Below are 26,060 nucleotides of genomic sequence, written 5' to 3'. Positions count from 1 at the left end.
ATCCCGAAGTCAGCCGAGAAGGCTTTTGACCCTTAGTCCTTTTGCCCTATCTCCCTGTTGAATGTGGACCTAAAGGTCTTAGGGAAAACCCTAAGCTCCTGTGTTAATATATATTTTTAGGCCCTCATCCACAGGGACCAGGTGGGGTTCGTGCCAGGCCGCCAAGTGGGCGATAACATACGTAAAGTGACCCACCTTATCCACATTCCTCGCCAACTTAAATTCACAGTTTTTTTGCTTTCTTTGGATATTTATAAAGCGTTTGATTATCTCTCTCCCCAACTTTCAGCTCATGCTTGATCCTTTCTCGGCCTTCTCGGGTCTCCGGATCAATTTTTCCAAGACGACGGCACTCATTCCCCCGAAATTGCGGAACAGCTTCAAGAGCACTTCCCATACCTCTGGGCACCCCACTTGATCGAATATCTAGGGATAAACTGACATCTTCCTACTCTTCCTTGTTCTCCACTATGACCCTTTGTTGCGCACTTTAACCTCCCTTACGCATTCCTGGCAATATCCTTCTCTCTCCTAGATTGGGAGGATTTCTAGAGGCCTACCTAAGGCCCTAAACTATTTTCGCACATTACCAGTGTGAGTGCCCCCCTTTTTGCTTCGCCTCCTTCAGAACCTGGATTCTCTGATATATTTGGGCCCAGAAACACCCTAGAGTTCCTAGATCCACCCTTTACGTTCATAGGCTACAAGGGGGGCTTAGGGGTCCCTAACGTTTCTAGATACTTTGCAGCAGCGCAGATCTCTCTGCTGGCTAGGTTTCACGCGGTCTCAGATGTCCCTTTGTGGGTGTTGCTTTAACTTTCCAACTGTGACTCATATTCAATATAGGCCTTGCTTTGGCTCCCTCATAAGTTACGCCCCCCCCTCCTTAAACCCCTTGATGTTGCATAGTCTAAGGGTATGGGATTTGGTCCGCTACTCTGGCAATTTGAGGTCTTCCTTTTTTGCCGCTGCTGCCTATCTCACATAACCCCCTCTTTCCCCCTGGTTTGTCAGAACCCTGGGCCATCTCCTGGTGGCTGCCCCGGGGCTTTACGCGGGTTCAAGATTTCATTTCCTCCTGATCCTTTCCGTCCTGGCAGGCCATTCGGAAGACGCACAAGGCCCCAGCCAGGAAACACTTTCGCTTTCTCCAACTAAAGCATTGGATTTCTGCCCTGAGCCGCACGTCCACCTACCCATAATGAAAAACCTTCTTTGAGCATGCGTGCCAGCATACCCTGGGGGCCACCTGGCCTCATCTCAGTCAACTATGCTTTTTTGAACAGATGCCGTCATCAGCCTCCCAATATGTCTCAATGGGAGCGAGACCTCCAATCCCCAATAGATCTAGAGGGCTGGAGTAAGGCTTGGAAAACAGTTGCAAAATGTTCCACACTAATCTGCTTGAAGCTGCGTATAAAGTTCTTTTCAGGTGGTATTGGGTTCCTGCTCCGGTCTCCATGCTTACCCGGGGAGTAGTGACCGATGCTTTCATAACTGTTGATAAAAGGGAGATGTCCTGCATACCTGGTGGTCCTGCCTGAGACTGGTGGGGTTCTGGTCCAAGGTTTTCAGCCTGCTCCAGAAACTCTTTCATATAACGGTCTGCAGGGACGCAAAGTTAGCCTTATTACACTGCCTGATTTCCCAGCTTATAAGCACCCCAGCAGAAGCTGGCTACTTATCTTTTTATTTTTGCTAAACAAGCCATAGCCCAGGACTGGAAGACCCCGTGTGTTGCCTTTCAAGGGGTGAAGTCACGTATGACTGCCTTGATGCTCCATGTTCAGATGTCTAGCATCATGAATGACCCTAAATTTCTCAAAGTCTGGGGACTATGGATTTCCCATGGGTTTTCCTCACTTCAAATAGCTTGGTTCAGGCCTTTTCTGACTGCTTCCAACAGGCATATCTGAGTCTGAGTTTTTTTTTCCCTTCCTTTTTCTCCTTCCTATTCTGTTTTTCCCTCACTCTTTCCTACTTTCTCTCTGGTTCTTCCTTTTTCTCGCTCTTTTTTTTTCTTGTTCTTACAGATGCCTTTGGGGTTGGCCTCAGGAGTTGAGCCACCCCTGGGATGACTGTGAGCAGACCACGGCATTCCATTTTGCATTAAATTATCCTTCAATATCATCCCACTTGCATGAAGGTTTTCAATTACGATTATTCTGTCTGTATTCCTTTTGGATTCCTCTGTAATACCTGATCATTCTTTAGCCCCTACGCGGGCGACTTATATGCTTGCTTCTGATTTCTTTTGTGTCATAAAACCAATAAATACATTGAAACAGGAAATGGAAAATGTGAGATAGAGAAGCAGTAACATGTTTATCAGTTATACATTTCTCTGTTAAATGGCCTGAGAATGATCCATGTCTATACATTCCGATTGCGTATACTGCATTTATACTGTACAAAAAGATTTCTTTTTTCCTATGCATTACTGGATCATGTTTGTAAAAAAAAAAAATCCAGACTTATGGTCAGTTCACGCGAAACTAGAATCTAACATGTAATACGACAATCCTATTATTTATTCCTATGGTCAAAATCAGATTACCTGCCTGTACCTAGATTTGATGACAACTATAACATTTTGTTTAATATTTAACTATATCACCATTAAATATCTTAATGAACATGGTAATATTTGAAAACTGCTATTGGTTACATCTAATACAGTGGGTACAGAAAGTATTCAGACCCCCTTAAATGTTTCACTCTTTGTTATATTGCAGCCATTTGCTAAAATCATTTAGGTTCATTCTTCTTCCTCATGAATGTACACATAGCACCCCATACTGACAGAAAAACACAGAATTGTTGACATTGTTGCAGATTTATTAAAAAAGAAAAACTGAAATATCACATGGTCCTAAGTATTCAGACCCTTTGCTCAGTATTTAGTAGAAGCCCCCTTTTGATCTAATACAGCCAGGAGTCTTTTTGGGAAAGATGCAACAAGTCTTTCACACCTGGATTTGGGGATCCTCTGCCATTCCTCCTTGCAGATCCTCTCCAGTTCTGTCAGGTTGGATGGTAAACGTTGGTGGACAGCCATTTTTAGGTCTCTCCAGAGATGCTCAATTGGGTTTAAGTCAGGGCTCTGGCTGGGCCATTCAAGAACAGTCACGGAGTTGTTGTGAAGCCACTCCTTCGTTATTTTAGCTGTGTGCTTAGGGTCATTGTCTTGTTGGAAGGTAAACCTTCGGCCCAGTCTGAGGTCCAGAGCACTCTGGAGAAGGTTTTTGTCCAGGATATCCCTGTACTTGGCCGCATTCATCTTTCCCTCGATTGCAACCAGTCGTTCTGTCCCTGCAGCTGAAAAACACCCCCACAGCATGATGCTGCCACCACCATGCTTCACTGTTGGGACTGTATTGGACAGGTGATGAGCAGTGCCTGGTTTTCTCCACACATACCGCTTAGAATTAAGGCCAAAAAGTTCTATTTTGGTCTCATCAGACCAGAGAATATTATTTCTCACCATCTTGGAGTCCTTCAGGTGTTTTTTTAGCAAACTCCATGCGGGCTTTCATGTGTCTTACACTGAGGAGAGGCTTCCGTCGGGCCACTCTGCCATAAAGCCCCGACTGGTGGAGGGCTGCAGTGATGGTTGACTTTCTACAACTTTCTCCCATCTCCTGACTGCATCTCTGGAGCTCAGCCACAGTTATCTTTGGGTTCTTCTTTACCTCTCTCACCAAGGCTCTTCTCCCCTGATAGCTCAGTTTGGCCGGACGGCCAGCTCTAGGAAGGGTTCTGGTCGTCCCAAACGTCTTCCATTTGAGGATTATGGAGGCCACTGTGCTCTTAGGAACCTTAAGTGCAGCAGAAATCTTTTTGTAACCTTGGCCAGATCTGTGCCTTGCCACAATTCTGTCTCTGAGCTCTTCAGGCAGTTCCTTTGACCTCATGATTCTCATTTGCTCTGACATGCATTGTGATCTGGAAGGTCTTATATAGACAGGTGTGTGGCTTTCCTAATCAAGTCCAATCAGTATAATCAAACACAGCTGGACTCAAATGAAGGTGTAGAACCATCTCAAGGATGATCAGAAGAAATGGAAAGCACCTGAGTTAAATATAGGAGTGTCACAGCAAAGGGTCTGAATACTTAAGACCATGTGATATTTCAGTTTTTCTTTTTTAATAAATCTGCAACAATGTCAACAATTCTGTGTTTTTCTGTCAGTATGGGGTGCTATGTGTACATTCATGAGGAAGAAGAATGAACTTAAATGATTTTAGCAAATGGCTGCAATATAACAAAGAGTGAAACATTTAAGGGGGTCTGAATACTTTCCGTACCCACTGTAAGTGTTAAAAAAAAAGGAATTCTGCAGTGGCTCTTACCTCTAGTGATATATCATCTCTCATAGCCAGGTTCTGGCTGACACTAGCAAGAGATGCATGTTCAATATCACGAATACATCTGTTGATGCTGTCAATAGACTGGTCACATTCTCTCTGTCCTGGTGCTTTATCCCTACATGGAGAGGAATCAAAGTGAAATACCAGTATACCAATAGACAACTAAAGATTTCTTTCTCTTGTTGCAATGACTTGTGACTGGATTGAATAGGAGCGTTAAAAGAGAGATGTAATATTACCCTCTATTGTTCTTAGAAAACTTACTTCCACAACAGTCCTGACAATGACAACAATAAGTAAACCTGTGAAACAGCCATTACACAAAATGTTCTCAAAATAGTTATTTTAAAAGCCTCAATAAATGGACATTTAAAAGCCTCAAGACGCTATGAAACAATTTTTAAAATACATTTTAGAGTGGGGAGTGATATTTTTCAAAGTAAGGCCAACATACAATAATTGAAAAACTACCATCATCTTGGTGCATGTTTACATCAATGTAGAACATCTAAGTTGGTGTAGAGGTGTGGGTATTAAATATATTGTTTTCGCTTAGTAGTAGTTTTTGTTTTTATTCAATTAGTGCTTATATTATTATATCAAACTATCCTGTATTGTAATATTCATTACAAGGAAAAACACATTAGCATTTTATTCCTTCCTGTTCGACCATAAGCGGTCAAACTATTATGGTAAATTTGTGATTTAGGCTGATGCAAATTCTAGCAGCAGTCATTTTCGTATACCTGTTGCGATTTTAGCCAGCTAGATGCAGCCTCTGGCCCTGGTCATAATGACAGGTTGCTGGTGGCCGCAGCTGTTCACGGCTCTATGCACAGCCAGATATTATCTGCAGTGATCGCTGCCTGTGTGGACAAATGCGAACACCTGCGGCCACCTCCAACCTATCATAGTTAACAGGGCCGATGGCCAAACATAGCCACAACAGGAATCAGAAGATTCCTGCTGCTACAATTTTCACCGGCCTAAATCGCCGGTGTGAATGTAGACTTAGGCTACATTCACATAGGTGTCTTATTTTCATAGTTTAGCTGCATTTAGAGGACATTTCTAAAAGCAGCTGGACTAGCACAATGCAATGAAATCAGATTATTTATACATAACTATTAGTAACATTTATTTGCATACAGTTTAGCTGTGTTTAGGAAAAGAAGAAAAGAGCTGCATCCAGGGTCGATGCGTTTAGCTGCGCTGTGTTTAGTAACAGAAAATTACACGCTTCATCTTTTTGTCCGGAAAAGTTTGCATTCATTCTCATGTTGCTATTCATACTTTGCAGACACCGTCTAAACATAGTTAGTAAGCTGTCAAGGTGGACACGGACGCCCTGGTTGAAAAATGCATCAGGATAAGCTACTTATGCATCAGGGGGATGTATCCATCTTTGCTTCATTTGCCTCTCACTCTGCCTCAGGGCCAATTAACGTCAGAACATGGTGCGGAAAGGCGCGCTCTGTGCACATTCAACCTCGCACCGCAGGTGACCGTACTGCTCTTGGCGATCTGCATGCGGGTGCCAATGTACTGTTAATAGCGTCCTAAACGCAGATGGGAAATGAAGTGCCATTGCAGGCATCAAATCGTATGTTACTGCAGTAACATGCGGGTTGGTGTGGTGCATTTTGTGCATGCACTACTTTTTCTACGTTCCAGTTTGATCTGCAGCCGATTCAAATGAATAGGCTGCTAAACTACACCAAGCGGGAATCACATGGGAGTGAGAATCGCATGTATGCCTATAATAAGGCTTACCTGTAGGTATAGTAAATATCTCCTAAACGTGCACAGTTTAGGAGATATTTACTTTAGGAGCACTAGTGACGTCACTGGCATATGTGCACTGTACTCTCAATGGACGGCGTGCCATCCATTGAGAGCCGTGCTGCTGCCGTGACTCCCACACTCATGCCCAGGAGTGATGTCATTGCGGCTCCGCCAGTCAAACAGCAGCTGCCCACGAACCTGGAAGGAAGACCGGGTGAAGATGGAAGCCCTGTCAGCGGTGACACCGCGCCCCTGGAGACCTTGGGTTTCAGTTAAGTCTTTCATATTGTGCTAGTATGCGATGCATACTAGCACATTGTGACATGAATTAGCAGGGAGATGATTTTTTTTTATTTTTTATAGCTCCTTGCTCAAAAAAAATTACCCACAAAGAGGAAGAGGAGGTGCCCGGGATAGGGTATTAGGAAAAAACACCTGAAAACAATGATGCACCTAAACACAGAAATTAATTTGCCAACTGCAACTATCTGCAAGAAATATTTCATATTTTTTAAGTGCAGAATACTGGCATTTAGCTGCTGTCAGATACAAACGTTTATGTGAATGTAACCCTATGCGCCAGTGAAAGGTAACTCCTCAAATAAAAGAAAAGAAAAAGAAAAGCTGACTGCAGGATTCTTTACTGGGTAAAAAACTCACAGTTACCAACAACAGTAAATACTCTGAAAGTGACTGTGACAAGAATTACTGCTAATTTTGAGTCATTTACACCCTCTCATCTAGTAGCCGATTGTGGGCGAATTTAGAGACAGTTTACTACCACCCTCTGTAGTGCCATGGCTACAAAACAGTAGAATTCACTTGGTAGTTTGTTATGTCTCTTCCATACCTGATGGATGTAATCAAGCTCTTGATTGAGTCAGACACTACACGGGAGTGACCAGCCAGGCTTGACCATGTTGGTGGATCTTTAGGATTGATTGCTAAAGAGCGTGCAGTCTTTATAAGCGACGAGGAGCTCTCCAGCATGGTAACAGCAGATATTAAAATAGGTTCCTGAGCATTAGACCCCTGCAAGTAACAATATTACATAAAAAAATTAAATTGTATAGTGAACGCCACATTACAGACAAAAAAATATATATATATTTCTCTTGATATAGGTCATTGCAAAGTAGGTAGATACTTTGTATGCTTAAAGTAGTTGTAAAGGTATACATTTTTAATTAAAATAATAAACATCTTATACTTGCCTGCTCTGGGCAATATTATTGCACAGAGCCGCCCCAGAACATCCTCTTCTGGAGTTGCCAGCTGCTGCTCTCTGCTCTTCCTCTTCTGAGTGCCCCCATAACAAGCCACTTGATATCCCAAAGGAAGCCACGTGACCCTGTGGCGTAACGCGTAAGGGAGGGGCCAATCTGTTGTCACGCTGAGGCACGCATCTGATTGTCTTATACCCGCACTGTGAGGACTAAATGCTTTTTACAGTTTGGTGCACTCTAAACACCAGGAAAATGTGAGTGAGTGTTTTTATATTTATTGTTTAATAAACCGGTTGTTTTAAAAGATAAAGCACTAAGTCCAACTTTCTCTCTTTAGGATGTGTGTGTATGGAGAGAAGTGTAAGAGGAGGAGGATTCCAAATTCAAGATTGCCACCAAAGGAGTGAAACAGTATAAAACAGATGCCCAGAGGGACAATAGCGCATATAGACCATAGGTTGGTCTTATCCCCCAGGTGAGGGCACATTGAAAGAGGGGGTCATCACTAATGTATGTGGATGATTGGAGCACATAGTGGTGAAAACCTATTAGGTAAGCAGTCGTTTGGATATGTGACACTTTATGGACTGATGCATTGTTTGTTTTGGTTTTGTTTTGTTTATGGTATATATGGTTTGATATGATATGCTGATTCTGAAAATTGCTATGCAAACAGATTTAAAGGGATACTAGCACATTAGCATTTGGGAGTACGGCACCACTTTTTAATATCATTTTGCACATTGATACACGTTTAGAGTGTGTATAGGTGTGAGCGATCCGCTTTTAAGTTTTTAGTCTTGTAGTCTTAAAGCACTCAATAGCATAACATAGCAGCGCGCAAGTACACTCTTTTTTAATCAAGACTAAAATGACCACAGAACCAGAGAGGAATTACACAACATGAGAGGCAGCACCAGTAATGGGAGTGATCAGACCCTATAGTGTTAGGATTATACAAGGCTATCTGATACTGATAAATCTCTGTGGTGGCAAAGGGGGGAAGAAGGTGAGCAGCTGAGAATTCCAGAGGTAGCCTGTGAACCTAAAGGGACGCTCTCTGAAACTGGATACTCTAAGAGCAAGCAACCTAAGAGCTTGCAAGGAGAGACAAACCATCAAAAAGTGGGGATGCCCCTTCATGCTGAAGACTTCTTTGAAGGTTTCTTGCCTCTGACCATGAGGGCTGCTGGAGAGTCAGGCTTAGAGGGTCGGATTGTGTTTACTCTTCAAGTAGGTAAAGGAGAAGTATGGGACTCCATTTATCTATCCCTAGACTTCTCACGCTGGAGGTAGATGAATGCTCAGACATTCAGTGATATCCTTGCTGATCAGCTGAAGAGTAGGTCTAATGAGACAACATGCCTCTGTAGGTCAAGCTAGTCAAGACAGTCCTTCGATACAGCATCTGATTCTCAGTACCTTTACCAGAGTGTTTCCAGATCTGTATAGATAACAAACCAATACAAAACACAAGCTTAGCAGCTTCCAGCAAGCCATCCCACATAAAGTGTATGGCTCCAAACATCTGTAATACATTCTCTAACAGAAAGTGATCAACCACTGTGGTTGGTGGAGAGATGTCTTTGGAGTGAATTTAACCCTTTCCACCACAGTCTTACAAATTGAGGTCACAGCCAGAACAGGGCAAAGAAAAGTGCCTGCCATAAGGGAACTGGGAGTTAAGGAAAAATTCTAGCTGTTAATCAGCAGAAATTTTAAAAGGTAGAAACACCCTCTACTGGCCTAATGGCTTCCCTGTTAAGATGGGTCTCTTGCACAGACCATTGTTTAACATATGCAGCAAGTGCTCACATGGGGTACAGGACCCATCAGAAAACTTCCAACAGGCATAGAGAAATACCTCAAATAGCAGGTGTAGAGGAAAGGTATTTGCAGTTGTAGGAGCTCTGAATGGACCAAGGCTGGAGACAATAGGCTGATCCGTCAGATTTATTTATTTCAGGTACTTATTTGGCGCCGTCAATTTACCCAGTGCTTTACATATACATTATACATTCACATCAGTCCCTACCCTCAAGGAGCTTACAATCTAAGGTCCCTAATTCATATTCATACATACACATAACTAGGGCCAATTTAGACAGGAGCCAATTAATCCACAGCATGATGAGATGTGATGTCATATGACACCCGATGACGTGCAGTGTTCCGGTCACATGTTCACAGCACTGACAGATGGCCACGCCTCCTCCACAGACATGGCAGCGGTTTGAAAGAGATTGCTTTCTGGGGCGGAAGGTTCATCTTGATCCTGGCCCTTGTTACATTGGCCATTAATTATTTGACTCCATATTTCTCCAAATTCCGTCCAGCTAGTCATTCTCAAACAGATGCTAATGTGGATCACACAGCGTGTTTGACCCCCTATAATTAAGGGGTCCAGTGGCTCTGGTAAGCGGTATTTATACATCTCACTGGGTGATCGTGTGGAGGTGAAGGCTTTTTCAAGGAATCACTCCTATCAAATCTGTGTTTCCATTGTTGGCTGTTTGACTGACCCAATTGTTTTGGACACTAGAGACTTTTTCCAATTATTATTTGCACAATGTATTTGATTTAATTAAGATTTCACTGTGATTTATATTTTGTTGAGCGCTACTAATTCCCCTCTTTTTTTTCACATACCACGTTATTCACGTTTATGTAGCAGCTTGCATTGTGGGAGTAATTCCACCTTAATCACGTTATAGATCATTATATTCATTTGCGCAGTTTTTTTGGTTTATCCATTTTTTTCACAATTAATCCAAGAGCCAATTAATCTACCAGCATGTCTTTGGAGTGTGGGAGGAAACCAGAGTACCCGGAGGAAACCCTACGCAGGCACATGGAGAACATGCAAACTCCAGGCAGGTAGTGTCATGGTTGGGATTGGAACCAGCGACCCTTTTGCTGCTAGGCAAAAGTGCTAGCCACTACACCACTGTGCCGTCAGATGCAGAGTAGCAAGTATCACATCAACAGGGGCCAAAATTCTCTCTTGCATGTTTGAGGTAACGGCAGAATACTGCAGTTCCTCAAAAACAAACTTAAGATGATGCTTCTTCATTGGCTGATCGTGAGGACATTTTAAAGGCACCAAGAGATGTAAACAAATTCTCAGTGCTCAGCCAAACTGGCCTACAGAGTAAGTTGTCAGACAGGGCAAGCCAATGACTCTGGACCTGAGAAGTGCTGCACTGCTAATGCTCCACTGCTCTTTATCAGAACGGGGTCTGGAAAGCACCCTATGCAGAAACCCAGTGCCTGAAGGTCACTTCAAGCCTATCCCTGCAATGTTCAATCTAGCTTGGTGCAGTGATGGCACTCAGTCAAGCTTAGAACAGGTTGTACCAGATAGTTGCAATTGTAGAAACTAGCTATAGCAGCTTTCCAGAAGATTCTTTCCTGAACAAAAAAAACAAAAAAAAAAAAACAAATGCAAAAACATTTTAGGCTTTTTACAGCAGAGCTAAAAGACTAATCAATCCACCCAGGAAACTAGCAAAAAGTTAGGCATAATGGTAGTAGGAGGGGTTATCCTGGTTGGCCTACGTTCTTTTTTTTTGCAGGTGTCCAATTCTCTTTTAGGCAGGTGGCAGTATAAACCAAAGGTTAAGACTATCTGCGTCCCTCAACAGATGAGAAACAAATATATTTTTCTTTTTGGGTTTAGAAACGCTTTATATTCTCTTGCTAGTTATAATTTGCTGTTGACATTCATGATTGTGCTGCTGTGGTTTGACTTTTTTTTTTTTTTTTATAGGTCATAGGATCTGCTACTGCAATGTGATATAATATGCGCCGAGTGACCCAAGAGGGCACCCTGCATGGAAAAAAAACAAAAAACTATAGGCATGGTTTGAGGTTCTGAACAACAATTTTTCCATCTGACTACAGTCCCTGCAGTACATGTACACTGCAAACATCTGCTTACTTTAGTAAATGCATCATAATCGTTTGCACTGTGTATTGTGGACTGTGTGGAAGAGGTGTCTGGATAACAATTTGGATATTGAGAATTAAAACTTTTTTCGGCAGATAAATAAAGGGGGCATATATGCACTGTATATTTAGCTGCTTGTCAGGAGTGAAAAGTCCTGCTGCAAACATGAAAAGCATAACTCAGAAGGTTATGGTAAAAGGGAATTTAAGGAATCGAAAAGCCCTTCACTAAACCAGCGTACAGTACAGCAGAGCCTTCTAGAACAAAATATTCCTAACCTACTCTAAAATTAAAGGGATTATTATTTATTTCAGGTTAGCAGGTGAAACCATGAAAATGATTTCTTTACACCCAAAATCTTCATATGAGGAATATCCTTAACTTTGGGATATGTGATGGAATGAGACTACCTTCCGAGGAAGCTCTTTTGTGTTACGCAATTGATCCTTTAGTCCCTTTTAACCATAACCTTTGGAGTTTTACTTTTTTGTTGGTCCCAAAGCCCTAGTCCATGGAAAGCATAGTTTCTGTACACTGCACTGACAATGGGCAACAAGCCGAAAGCAGCGTTATGTAATTTGGAATAAATGGCTCTATAATATCAGGCTGCATTTGTCATATACAAAAGCAGTTCTGGATGCCACTGGTCCAGAAGAAATGTCATTGAAGGCAGCATCAACTTTAGATTTTCTTATCAGCCCCTTCATCAAAGATTATGTTGCTGTTCAGTCGTTTAGCCATGTCCGACTCTTTGTGGCCTCATGAACCATAGCGCACCAGGCTTTTCTGTTCTTTACTGCCTCCTGAAGCCTGCTTAACTTCATGTTCATTGTTTCGATGATGCCATCTTGTTTTCGGTCGTTCTCTTACTTTTTCCTTCCATCTTTCCCAGCACCAGGTTCTTTTCCAATGAGTTGTCTCTTTGAATTAGGTAGCCAAAGTATTCGAGCTTCAGCTTCAGGATCTGTCCTTTCAGTGAATATTCAGGGTTAGTTTCCTTCAGGATTGACTGGTTTGATCTTCTTGCCGTCCAAGGGACTTTCAAGAGTCTTCTCCAACACCATAGTTCAAAAGCATTAATTCTTTGGCATCCAACTTTCACAGCTATAGGTTGATACTGGGAATACCATAGCTTTGACTATATGGCACTTTGTCGGTAGGGTGATGCCTCTGCTTTTTATAATTTATAATATATATACATTATATATAATAAAAAGATCATGTTTCTAGATAATAAAATATCCCATAACTAGAATATGGTGTTAAGTTGAATGTGTGGGCAAAATAAACAGAAGTATGATAGTAGACACCATACAGTTATAAATAAAATAAAGAAATGATCTACACATGCATAATTACAATACAAGGCCACTGAAAAGATTATCAAGCAGCTCCCTACCTCTGAACTGATCTGAGCAGGAATACTGGCAAATTCAGGGTTTGAGGCAAAAGCAGTCAAGTTCTCCACCGCTGAGATGAGAGGGGCAGTGGCTGTGCTACATTTCTCACGATTCTCATCTGAAAAATCTCCATCTAAGGTCTGTGGGGAAAGAAAGACAAACACCAAGTAAATAATATGGTTTCATTGCTATGTTGCTGAACCTAACCTGATGCGCATAGTAAATCCTATAATATACGTATATAAAAAAACACATCTCATAAATCCTAATGCTTCCTGTGGACTGCTATAGAAGCTATGTACAAAACAGCCAATCTAAATTAATGCTGAGCCAGCCGAAGCTGTGAGTTTGTGTTAAAATTTTGCAGCAAATTGCCAGAACGAGCAGAACATTAAAAGCTACCAGAATAGAGAGATAACAGAGAGAAGCCCTGAGCCTTTCACAGATATGGTTATTTTAAAACAGGAGATAAATAAATAGCTGTAGCCAAAAAGAAACCCCATGTAAAATCGTCATTACTACTTAACTTAAGTGCTACCTTTAAATGAATTGTATTATTAGTTCAACCTTCATCACATAAATACTTGACCGTGCATCCAGTTAAAGGACTTATGCCTAGTACACACTGCTATTTTTTTTTTTTTCGTTCAACCCAGCAGGCTGAATGAAAAACAACTGACAGCTCAGGTTGGAGCTGCTGTACTAACAATCCAATGTTAGTGCAGTTATCTCCCCTGCTGTTCTATGGGTTCTGACAGGGGGACAGACCCCCACACCCAAAAAACACTTTGGTCAGGACTCGTCATGCCCCTTCGCTAGAAAACGGCTGAACAACTGGCTTTTGTCCACACAGGACAAATGTCGGCCGGTGTCTATTGAACCGCCCAACATTAGGCCCATGTGTACTAGGCTTTACTTCCACAGAGTGACCATGCTATTTTGCCTCCAAGGATTTTAGGAAAGTGTTGACCTGTGAAGCTACATAAATACACACAATATGGCTTCATGCACACTGGTTGATTGTAAAACGCTTTTTCTCCTGACAAGAGAAAAAGGGGATTTTTGTACTTAATCTTAAATCCATTTCTCTGAGTTCATCAACGGACACAGCGCTCAATAAATCATAACTACTAGGTTGTATTGCCTCCTCAAGGAGTAGGACTAGGCAGAACAAAACACACCTGGCTACTCCCATGGCATATCAGCTTGGTATAAAACCACCCATCTCTGCTCTAGGTAATCAGTTTAGTAGCAAGCATTATTAGAAGTATCAGAACACCATAGAGGGATGGGTGCTGTGTCTGTGGATGAAATGGATTTTACAGTAAGTACAAAAATCCCATTTTCTCTTTCGTTCATCGATGGACACATCCCTCCATAAATCAACTATTGGGGCGTCCAAAAGTAGTGCAAAAAGGAAAATGAGGGGTGAGGAAAATGACCAAAGTCTAAACATAAGTGCCCGTAACCAGGACACAGGAGCCTTAACCGGGTCACAGGAGCCCAGTCTGAAAAATAAAAGTTAAAAGAAAAACAACCCTCAAGAGGAAACAGCCCCTCTTGAACTGCAGCCTGCAAAACTATGCGGCCAAAAGAAGCATTCGCAGATGCCAAAGTATCTACTTTATAGAACTCTGTGAATATGGCCGCCTTGCAAACTTGCGATATTGATGCCTGATATCAGAAGGCCCAAGAAGCACTTAGCGCCCGAGTAGAATGCGCCATGACAGGGAAAGGTGGAACTTGACCTTTATTGGAATAGGCCTGAGTCACCGTCTGTCTGATCCATCTGGAGATGGTAGCTGAAGAAGCAGCCAGCCCTTTTCTTGGTCCGTCCGTAACAACAAACCGCAAGTCTGACCTTCGAAAGGACTCAGTAGCTGCCAGATACACCCGAATCGCACGAACCACATCCAAGGTATGCAAAGGAAATTCTCTGGGATGAGCCAGCTCCTCATTCAAATGGAAGTCAGAGACCACTTTTGGCAGTAATGATGGACAGGGACAAAGAACCACTTTATCCCTACTGACCACTAAATAGGGACTGCGCCAGGATAATGCCACCAGTTTCGATACTCTGTGGGTCAAAGTCATAGCCACCTTGAATGTCACCTTCTGGGATATTGTAGGAGGTTTCTGGAGAACCAAAAGTACTAAAATGAAATCCCATGTTGGCAAAAGAGACCGTACAGGTGGAGCCACATGTCAAACCCCCTGAATGGTACGAACTAAAGAGTGCATGGCTAGGGGTCGCTGAAAGAAGATTGCCAGGGCAGACACCTGGCCCTTGATGGTACTTCAAGGCCAACTTCTGATCAACGCCCTGCTGAAAAAAGGTTAAGATCCGAGCCACAGAAAAGGATTGAGGATAAGCGCAAATCGTCTCACACCAAGAAACGTACGCTTTCCACGTACAATGTTATATCTTGCTGGAAGACGGCTTCCTCGCCTTCACCATAGTAGGGATCACTGATCCAGACAGACCTCTATCCCTCAGTACTTGGCTTTCAATAGCTAACCCATTAAAACCAGCGACTAAAGCAGGATGGTAAATCAGCCCTTGGGACAACTGTTCTTCTCTGAGAGTAAGCCCCCAAGGGATGTTTATGGCCACTAGACTGATTGGAAGATCCTCGCCCTTGATTCCTCACAGGAATTGCAGAAGAAGCCTGAGCAGGGCACGATACTGGCCTTACTGTGACCCTTGGATGCCTGCGGCGTCTGCCAGAGGAACCCATGATCTCGCCACGAACCACGGTATCCACCAGATTCAGAGCCTGTATGCAAAATGGGAGCGAGAACTATCTATCTGTGTGACAGCAGCCGGTGAATCACAGCCTGTGGTTCCTGAAGTTTGTCCAGAAGAAGGACCACCCTGGTCAGAATTGGAATCAGACATAGGTAAATCAATTCCCTGGACAGGGATAGGGGGACCTTAGGTGGTTTGGACATCATCTGAACCTTTGCAGGAATTAAATCAGCACAAGGAGAGTCAGGACCTAAAAAACCTGAAAAGGATAAGCTTTGTCCCACTTTCTGGGTACCCCCAAAAGAATCATTTCATGGATCCCCTTGACACTCATGAAGGAGGTCCACGAGGCCGGAGAATCAGCGAAGATGTCCCGCCATCCCAATAATGGGTGAGGGCAGACCTTAATGCTGAAGGGGTCTTGTCTGCGGGTCCAGACAAGCTAGCTCTAGGCTTACCAGACCAGGAATGCTTGGAACTTCCCAGGGAAGATTTGAAAGATCTATTTCCCTTATTCTCCATCCCAGAAGCACCAAATAATTTTCTATGTGCTGAGAAGGAAGGCCCCGTTCTGCGACGAGGCTCCATCCCTTTCCTAGACTATGGCAGGAAGGTACTCTCCCCCCTCCCCCCTGTGATAGCCTTAATGGTGTCATCCAGGGTAGCCCCAAACAGGCGATCGCCTTGAAAGAGCAAATCAGTGAGAGCTTTCTTAGAGACTTGGTCTGCGGACCAATTCTTAAGCCACGGCATGTGCCTAATCACCACTGCTGAAACAGTTTGGACAACACAGGAGCTGTATCCAAAGCTGCATCACAAATAAACTGTAGCCCATGGACCAACTGGTCTGCTCAATCAACATAAGCAGCGGGAACCTGCTTACCCCCCAGGCATGGCGCAATAGCTTGGCCCATTCAGTTAGGGTCTGAGACACCAGGGCTGAGGCAAAGACCGGCCGCAATGTCAAACCAGCCATAGTAAACATGCTGCGTGCCACAGCCTCCGCTTTCCTGTCAGCCGGGTCCTTAAAGCACTGTTCCTCTACTGGGATCATGGTAGCTTTTTTCAACCTGGAAACAGGAGGGTCCACCACTGGCAGACTAGTCCACTTTTTTAAAAGCGACTCCTGAAAAAAGAAACGTACAGCAAAACGTTTGGGGACCACAAAGGGTCATTTTGGTTGTTCCCATTCCTTACAGGAAAACCTGTCAAAATAAGGCACATAAGGAAACACCTTTGGAGTTTGAGGTGACTTATGCGTACTAAATGACACAGCTTTGTCCGTGGCTACATCAGCTGCATCCTCCATTTTTAAAGTCTCATGCACTGCAGTGATAAGTGCGTCTACCAGCGCTTTTTAAATTCGCTGCTGTGACCATGGAGGAATCATCCTTACGATCGGGTTGAATCTGGGGGTGTGATATTAAGCCCCCCTGGATGGGCTGCGTCCACGGGGCATCAGGCTCAGAATGGGATGAGAAACTGAGCAGGGAAAGGCGAGGGGGGCTTCCTCCTGGGCCTTTTACCACACGCCACTTCCACCCAGGACACTAAGGACTGCAGGACCACAGTCAGTGCAACCACGGGAAGCTGGAGTTCCAAGGGACCTGCCACCTCCATGAGGGGGTCAGTGGGGGAGAGGTGACCCTGAGGCTCCATAAGGAAAGGAAGACCTTGCAGTGCAAAAACAATCTTTTGGCACCACTAAAGGATCCCCCCAAGGCTCAGGGTACCTATCAGCAGAGAGAGAGAGAGAGAGAAAGATATAACAGGGACCCCCAAGGACTCACCCTACTGATCGAAGGAGCACTGAGAATTCAGACCCAGCATCACCATTGACGCCATCCCTGTTCATATGTACCGGGCACAGGAAGAGGAAACTGATGAGGAAGAGGAGGAGCTTCTGCATCCCCCATGAGGCTTCTGTCGTCTCCAGCTTCTCCTGGACTAAGGGAAAATGGCCCCCATGACATCGGGCTACACAAACATGGCCACCAACCGGAGACCAGCCAGACTAAGGGAAAATGGCCATTATCAGCAACAAATGTTGAAACATGCTGCCAGGATTTTCCCTGTGCTCTCTGCAATGCTGCACCCTCTGCAAGAGGACTCCCCCCCTCCCCCCGAAGGTAGGACACATGTTAGGGGGGAGACTCCGCTACACACTTTGCACTGGAACCCCCCTGCATCATATCCACACTGCAAACAGTAGGGCATGCACCTAGGGGTCTCCTACACTGGGACCCCTCCAGACTTCCAGGGCAGGACACACACTATCCCAGAACCCTTACAGAGTGGGGAGAGCGGGGGAGACCCCAGGGGTCTCCGCGGCAATCTCTGCCCTTGGACCCCCACCAGACTCCAGGTCCAGACTGGGGAAAGGGAGTGGGGGAAGCCCAGCTCAATGAGGGATTTTTAAGGATAGTAGGAGGGAACCTGCAGGCAGGTTCGACCGTCCCTGGAGGTTACCCGCGTCCACCCCAATAAAAAAAAGGCCAAAAGGGGAGCAGGGGGGGGGGGGCTCTGTACTTACCCTTCCATGGTGCGGGTAATGCTCCAGACAGATTCCTCACCACTGAAGTAGGGGAGCTGTCGGCCAAGTGACCGCTGCGACTCAGACCCATGCCCGGTCGTATGCGACCCTGCGAGATGTTTACCTTGTGGGCCAGCCTCTACCTGGGAGGCTATGTCGCGGCTGACCTAGCACGTAGCTGCTGGCTGGGCTGGGGGGACCACTGGATCTAGATTATCCAGCCCGTCACCCAGGCCCAGCAGTTCATTGTAGATCTCCCAAGAGAAAAAAACAAAAAAGATGTAAGGAAGGAGAAATAAAATGCTAGGACCAGAGATCCCAACTGGGAGCCTAGGTCTTTATTTCTGACTGGACAGATTAACATTTATTACCTAGAGCAGAGAGGGGGGGTTATATACCAAGCTAAAGACAGCCTGTGGGTGTAGCCAGGTGTTTTTATTCTTCCTAGTCTTACTCCTGGAGGAGGCAATATAACCCAGTACAATCTAAAAAACAAATAAAACCTAGGCGCAATAAAAAACGAACAAAAATATATAAAACGTGATGATAAAACGAACAGTCTCCCTGCAGAGAAGCACCACAAATCCCAGCATGCGTGAAAAGGATGATCTTAAGTGCAATCACCGACACAAAAAAACTTACCAGAACCAGGTGGCCTCCAAATTAATGGAAAAGCCTACAACGCACATCCAAGCCAATTATTGTGTAAGCATGACATTTCACAAGTCCCTGAGGAGTTTTTGCTTCTGTTTCAGCAGAACTTGTAATCTCATCCACAAGCGGCCATTCTCCTTTTGTTTAGTGCCAGTGATATCACTTCAGGATTGGGGAAGATCATCCTTTTCATGCATGCTGGGATTTGTGGTGCTTCTCTGCACAGAGTCTGTTTGTTTTATCATCATGTTTTATATATTTTTGCACAAACTTTTAGGGACACTTCATGGAAATTAAATATGAATTATGCACTTTATGATCATGGTTATGCACTTTATGATCATGGTTTATTAATTATTTATTTATTAATTATTTTTTACCGCCATTACCTGTATACCGGAGATCACCAGGAACAAGGGCCCCCACTCTGGGGACCACCATTATGAGCAACACATCATCAAAACCATGAGAAGACAAGTATTACTTCTTCTATTACCACGATACCCCACATTACGGACCTTCCTTTATATGGGATCCTTGTGGTGATCGGGGACCGGAGAACTGTGGGACCACTCCTTTGCGGGGGTTCCTCTTTTGTTCCCCCAACTGTTCTTTTTGTCTCTTACTCAGCAAACTTAAGCTTTTGGGGTGATTCCTCCAACAAATCTAACGCACTAGACAACTACAAACAAGGAGAGTTGAAATGGCGGCCTCCTGGCACTAATGTGCCCACACTCCTGATAGGATTTTAATTCTCCACATGGTCAGTCATAATCTATCTACAGAGAACAGCTCATCTAGTCTGAGATTTGGCTCTCATTACTGGACAATTGAAAAAGGCAAAACCGAAACGCGTCTGGTCCTCTCCAGCCATCTCAGACAACCTTCCTCTGCCAAGACGTATTTATGACCATGTCTTTTCTCTTTTTTACACTGTTCCATGTGGTTCTGTCATTATCACAACATGTTATGTCTACTATTCATTGTAATAAAAGCAATTTTTGAATGACTCAAGTCCTGGTTTCTGCCTCAAAAATCCCACCTCTAGGGGAACCTCCTTTGTTCTACATTTCATAGAGGGATGATGGCAGCATCCAGGATAAAGCACTGAACCCGAATAACCTTTTTGTATTTCATGGCATTAATTTCCAAATAGATGGATGAATCTTGTTTAAATGTGGCGGGTGAATCTTGTTTACCCTTTTTAAAGAGGATTTGCCCTATTCATATAGCATTTTAAAAGGGGAAATTCAAAGATGTTTTTTTTTTTAATGATAGGTGAACAAGATTTACCCATCAGTAGAGAGATTCCAACAACAAACAAGATTCCTCTTTCACAGTAAAATGCAATCAAAATGTGCCCCTCTGCCGTATTACACATGAATCCTCTATCAAAATGAATGCACACTTGGTGGTCCTGTCCAAGGTTGGTGGGGTTCTGGTCTAGGGTGTTCGGCCTACTCCAGACACTGATGCCAAGTTGGCCTTTCTGCATTGTCCTATACCTGGCCTATATGCTTACCAACAAAAGTTGGATGCCTATCTCTTTAGCTCAGCTAAATGGACTATAGCCCAAGTCTGGAAGACCCCAAGGGGTGAAGGTGCAGATTACCGCTCGAATGCTTGATAAGCAAAGGTCCAGTATTTTTTAAGACTCACATTCTAAAGTCCTAAAAGTTTGGGAACCGTGGTTCTCCTACGCATTCCCCATGGTTCTCTTGATTTGTTCAGGCCGCCTATACGGTGTTTACGAGTCTGTGAAGTACTCTCCTTTCCCTTTCTCTACTTTCTCTCTTACTACCTCTTCTGCCCTCCTTCTGCACATGCATTCTAGTGCTTCAAGTTCCTCCCCCCCCAAACTTGCTCATCAATGTCTTTACATATCTGCTTTGTGCACTGGTCCGAATCATTTGGTGGAGGGGTGATTATGGTGTGGGGTTGTTTTTCAGGGAATGGGCTTTGCCCCTTAGTTCCAGTAAAGGGAACTCTTAAGTCATTAGCATACCAAGACATTTTGGACCATTTCATGCTCCCAACTTTGCGGGAACAGTTTGAGGATGGTCCTTTCCTGTTCCAACATGATTGTGCACCAGTGCACAAAGCAAGATCCATAAAAGACATGGATGAGCGAGTTAGGGGTGAAGGAGTTGACTGGTCTGACCTCAACCCGATAGAACACCTTTGGGATGAATTAGAGTGGAGACTGCAAGCCAGGCCTTCCCTTTCAACATCATGGCTGACAAACATTCCCTTAGACACACTCTTAAACCTTGTGAACAGCCTTCCCAGATAAGTTGAAGCTGTTAAAGCTGCAAAGAGTGGGCCAACTTTATTATGGACCCTACAGACTAAGACTGGGAAGCAATTACATTTAATTTGCATGTAAAGGCAGGTGTAGCAATACTTTTGGCAATATAGTGTAGGTCTTACACCAGCTAAAGGTTCTTCCATTATTTTACATTAGGGAACTGTTCTGCAAGATGGATAAGCATATGCAAGGTGGTAGTTAAATTTGAGATTCCAGTTGGAAAGATTCTCTAGAGATTGTATCAAACAAAGTGCCTACCAATGCTGAAATATCAGTTCCAGGTGGTCTTTACATATTTTTTTTTTTTTTTCAACACCAGGATAAAAGACAGTTACAGAAGGAAAGGGAATGGCAAAATAAATCAGTGAATGGCAATTTCACAGACAAAGCAGCATAAGAACATAGCGAGACAAGAACAAGAGTAATCCACCGAAAATATTAGAGAACAAAGCTTATAGCATGTGTTAAGACAAACCAAGAAGGCCAAACCCCCCCCCCCCCCCAAAAAAGAAAAGCAAAACAAAACCCCTATGCAGTACCACTCTGCAATCCATGCATATTCCCTATATTTTAACCATTTAAAGACCCTGCAAATGCAGAAAGATACTCGATCTGCCAGAAATGCACTCAACTCTTAATTTCCTTGCAGAGTGTTGTCAGCCCTGCCTGGAGTTCTTTGTTAAAAACGACTTAATTACTTCCACTCTCAGAAAGCTACAACATAAAGGCTAATCATTCTGTACTCCAAAATAAGAACCGGGAAGGCAAAATAGTATGAGCTAACACAGGCAGACTCACCAGATATTTCTGAATTTCTGATCAACAGGTACTTTTTGCTCTTTTAAAACCGGTATAACTAAATGCTTTAAATTGCACACTTAAGAGACTAAAAGGGACCAAATAATTACATTTTTCATACACTAAGCACTATGAGCAAGAGAGATGATAAAATGTTACAAGACAAAACATGTAGTGAGAGATATAGGAGGGCTGGCACTGCTCACCTAAGAATCCCTGTTGCCTGACTGATGCACAAACTTGAAACATGCATTCAGATTGGAGACGAGAGTGAACTCAAAACGGCTTATCTGCATACATGTTCAAGGTCAGTTGTTCAAAGAGTACAGAAGCCATTGGATCTGCATGACAGCCAGGTTAAATGGTATTTTAAGAGGTCACCATTGGGCAGCCAGCAATGTTCTTTCCCTACAGATTTCCTATAATAGTTTTAGCACCGACGTATGCTAAGCATATAAATCATTTCATTAATTCACTAATTTCTGATTAGAATTTTTATAAGCCCTGTTCTTAGCAGAAATTCATAAATACACTATATTAAAATAAAACAAATCGAGGCATACTTTATGAATTGCTGAACTTCAGTTTAACAGTCCTAAAAGAAGCATATAAGTGTAATTAAACAAAAATCATGGAATTACCTTGATGGTTTTCACTAAGTTGGCAGTACTGTTCGCCACCTCTTTGGCTGACTGGACAAAGTGCCTTTTAGCCACTGGATTGGCTGTTTTGGAAGATGCAATGCGGCAGGCATTGCACAGCGCGGATGTGTGTTTGGCAACTATTGTGGCAGCTGACAGAACCTACAGAACAAGCAGACAAATATAGACAGAGCCAGCAACAAACAAGACCTCAACATCCTATGTTGCATTTACAAACATTTCTTGCAAACTATACATGCAAATTCACATCCAAGGCTAATACATACAAACACCAAACGAAGGTAGACATGTGTTTTGTCTGAAAAAGCCATAGATTTAAAAGTCAGAATACAAAATTGTAAAAAAAACAGGCCTACTTAACAAAACAAAAAAAAAAAAACCGGTAGCAACCAATCCGTTTTTAGTTTACCAACATCACTAAAATATAATTTTTGAATGGTTGTTATGGGTTACCGCACATTGCTCATTATACATTAGCGAATTTAAAAAAAGGGGTCTACTTTTAAACAAAGAAAGCTGCAAGAACTTAAACTGATTTCTTCAATAAAAAAGGAGAAAAAAAAAAGAAACCTTTTCTGCATCTATAAATGGCGAAATTACACTTACCTGAGAAGGACTGCTGGCAGGATCCACTAGGTTCTGGCATGCCATTTGGATGGCTTGATTGGCTCTGGCAAATTGAATAGGATCAACAAGTCCCTGCTGACCAGCCTGGCTATTGGGGTCAGAAATACCCACCAGGTAGGCTGCCTACAGGATGACATACAGCAAGTTAATTTCTGGTTCCTAAGTCACAAAATCCTATGGTTATTAAAGCAGAACTAAAATGCATCTGAGCCTCACAAACCGAAAACTCTAATTTTTAATATTGAACACACACTCACCCATCCACCCATGTCTCACTGCTTTATTTTGCTGATAAATCACTTTGAAAAACTACCTGAGAATTTCTGGTTGGGGCAAACTTGAGTAAGAGCAGATGATTCATGTAGCATTTTACTACCTGGAAAATATCTGTCCTTCGCTCAGGCATGCAAGCAGAAGGGTGTGCTTAGCAGAGAAAGCCCCTCCTCCAGATGAAAGAAATACAAACGCCATTAAGACTTCTGAGATATTGCACTGCCTTACTGCGTGAACATGTGCTTTATTTGTGCCTGTGCGCTGTGGTGCTGTTCATTTTAAATAGCAACCAATGCACCTCATCAACGCACTTGTACTGCAGCACAACACTAGGAATGGTAACACACATGCAAAGTGATAAGCTGTGCTAGAAAAAAAAAAATGGGAATTTTGTATTTACAGTACCTACAGTAGGACTGGACACTGGAAAACAGAAAATGTATGGCCAGCCCAGTAAAAGCCCTATTACTCCCAGCATGCCTCGGTTTTGAGTCAAAACAGTACCAAGAGCATGATCGTAAATGCAGAGAACGGAGACCGATGTCTCACATTGAACTCAAAATAGAACAAGGTAAAAACAGTACTGGGGACTGCCTGTAGCTCAATGAGCAATCTGAAGGGCTTTACGCCCAAACATAGCATCAGATGAGGCCTAAACAACGACCTTGTAGATCTTGCAGAACATATAAACCGGAAACCAGGTGGCAGCTTTGAAAATCGAAGAAACTTGCTTGATGCTGAAAAGCCCAAGAAATGCCCACGGATCTAGTACAATGCACCTTGACAGGAAAATAACTGACCGTTAAACTTATAAAATTGAATGATGGTATGTCTAACCCAACGAGAAGTTCCCTGTTATGGGAACCACTGAAAATGACACTTCCTATGCCATGCAGTGGTTGCGAGGTTCATCAGCACTATATCTAGACAATGAAGGATGATTTCCTCCCGATGAACTGAAACTGGCCAGAGGAATGGAAGAATGAAGTCCTGGTTCAGGTGAAAGGTCAAACTGCCTTAGGAAAGCAGCTTCAGGCTCAACACCACCTTGCTCCTTTAGGAGTAATGACAACCAGAAATGCATCTTTATGAACGTGGAAAGGGGAGTATCCCTGATCACTTAGAAAAGTTTCTGAAGAGCAGAGAGAACCAAGTTTAGATCCCTGGAGTTACAGGGGTGGACACCTGGAGTGCCATATGGGGGATAACCGGTACAAAGGTCTTAATTAAGGAATGGGAAGGCAGTGCGCTGTGGAACAAGATTGCAAATGTTGGTCCAGCCCCACTTACAAGAAGGCCAGGATTCATTCCATGAAGACTTTCCTGGGATGAAAGTTAGTTGCCTCGGATTCAACAGCCATGCTGCTAAAGAAAGTGACTGTGGAGCAGGGTGGTGAAGCAGACCTTGGAACAGAAGAACCAATCGATCTGGAAGAGCCCATATAGTATTCACTAGGAGTCTGATCATGTTGCAATACCACGTCTGCCTAGGCTAGTCCGGAACAATGAGAATCACTGGAATACCCTTGATCTCAGTTCTAGACGTTTCAATGGAAGAAGGGCAAAGCTTAGGCTTTACTGATCCAATGGCACGACTAGAGCATCCCCTGCTTCAAATAGAGGATCTCTTTACCTGGAAATAAACACTTCCAGTTTGTTGCTGAAAGTGCAAGCCGGAAATATCACATTTAGTGTCTCCCCATTCCATAGCAAAGGTCCTGATACACCTCCAGGTGTAGTGATCATTCTCCTGTGTCCAAGCACTGTCGACTGGGGAAGTCTGCCTGCCAATTGTTCACATCTGGGATTGTAAACAGTGGACAATGCTGGAACACGATGTTCTGCCCAGAACAGGATATGCTCCACCTCTCTTGTTGCAGAGATACTTCTAGTTCCTCCCTGATGGTTGATGTATTCTCTGGTCCGACTGAATCCAGATCAGGTGACCCTCCAGTCAGGATGTCCAGTGTTTCAGTGACAGCTGGAACGCCCAAATTTCCAAAATGTTTACAGGGAGACAAGATTCCTCTAATGTCGAAATTCCTGGCACCAACAAGGTGTACAGAACCCCTCCCCAGGCAGACAGGCTGTTGTCCATCCTGGGGATCTCCCAAAAGACAGAAAGGACTTTACTGACTCTAGGGATGGATTTCTGGGACACCAAGCCAGGGACAACTTGGTTTTTGATGGCCGGGCTGGAGAGTCCGAGAATGACAGTGGAGAGTTTGAGGCTTCTAGGGAAGAAAAACCACTGGCTTGAGCTGTGTCTAGGATAAGTTATTGCAAACAACGAGTCAGTTCCAGAGTGGACTTCAAATGGCTCAGGACCTAGCAGAACCTCTGCAAAGTCAGGGGCATATGTTTCCCCCCAGAACCTGTGCCAAATGTTTCTTCAATAGGAGACTGCCAAACATCTCACAATGGGAATTCCCCAAGTGTGCAGTAAGAACACCACAGAAGTCAACAATTTATTGTATATATGAAGTGCAGAAGATAAGCTAAATTGCAGGGGACCCACAATAAAGGGAATTGCTAATGTGCTGTAAAAATGGAGACATGCAAGTACACGTTCTTGATGTCCATAAGAGACCACAAAGTCTTCCTGATGAAGAAGATGATGACAGACCTCTTGGATTCAATGTGAAATTTTGTATCCAAATAAAGATATTTAGTGCCTTGAGATGCAAAATAAAACAAATGACCTATTTTGGCTTGGGAACAGAAC

The 26,060-nt window shown here is 43.5% G+C and overlaps 1 protein-coding gene across 3 annotated transcripts in view; it reads right to left on the bottom strand.

Moving 5' to 3' along the window:
- Positions 1-26,060, bottom strand: part of TLN2 (talin 2) — a 477,844-nt gene that overhangs the window by 74,288 nt on the left and 377,496 nt on the right. For 2 of the 3 annotated variants that reach the window (XM_082253079.1, XM_082253080.1), the window contains exons 35-39: positions 23,042-23,185; positions 22,415-22,576; positions 12,731-12,871; positions 7,007-7,188; positions 4,354-4,486 (exon numbers count right to left, since the gene is read on the bottom strand). In XM_082253079.1, coding sequence (XP_082109205.1) covers positions 4,354-4,486; positions 7,007-7,188; positions 12,731-12,871; positions 22,415-22,576; positions 23,042-23,185 — 762 coding nt within the window. The remainder of the gene's footprint in view (positions 1-4,353; positions 4,487-7,006; positions 7,189-12,730; positions 12,872-22,414; positions 22,577-23,041; positions 23,186-26,060) is intronic. The other variant, XM_082253081.1, reaches the window with a different exon arrangement.

Source organism: Pelophylax lessonae, assembly GCF_965119305.1.
Source record: "Pelophylax lessonae genome assembly, chromosome: 4".
Lineage (NCBI taxonomy): Eukaryota > Metazoa > Chordata > Amphibia > Anura > Ranidae > Pelophylax > Pelophylax lessonae.
Note: the sequence above shows the minus strand (reverse complement) of the source record. Positions and strands in the feature narration are given on the sequence as shown.